The 308-nt window shown below is 45.1% G+C and overlaps 1 protein-coding gene across 1 annotated transcript in view; it reads left to right on the forward strand.

Annotated features, from left to right (window-relative positions):
* LOC119589311 overlaps positions 1-308 on the forward strand; it is a gene marked incomplete in the record, with an annotated part of 61,041 nt that overhangs the window by 59,125 nt on the left and 1,608 nt on the right. The window contains 1 exon segment of the mRNA XM_037937933.1: positions 14-91. Coding sequence (XP_037793861.1) covers positions 14-91 — 78 coding nt within the window.

Here is a 308-nt window from a genome sequence, read left to right on the forward strand (position 1 = left end):
TCGCAACCTGTAGGAGCACCAGACGATGGCAGAACGTGACGGGGGATCTACGCTAGTTTACCCGCAGACAGAACTATACAGACCCGTTCGTGTAAGTGACTTGTGCATGCACCTTTTTGCTTGCACCTTTTTTGCTTGCTTGCGTCTCTTTGGGCGATGCTCTTCTTGGTTTGGTGTGTGAGATGACTCGTGCTGTTTGACTGGCTGCTTGCGTGTAACCCTTGCGAGAGACTTTTTTCTTTTTGATTTTATGTTAACAGGAAGACAATTTGATTGTTTTTAGGATTGCATTTATAAGAGCTTACTCT

Source organism: Penaeus monodon, chromosome 25 (assembly GCF_015228065.2).
Source record: "Penaeus monodon isolate SGIC_2016 chromosome 25, NSTDA_Pmon_1, whole genome shotgun sequence".
Classification (NCBI taxonomy): domain Eukaryota; kingdom Metazoa; phylum Arthropoda; class Malacostraca; order Decapoda; family Penaeidae; genus Penaeus; species Penaeus monodon.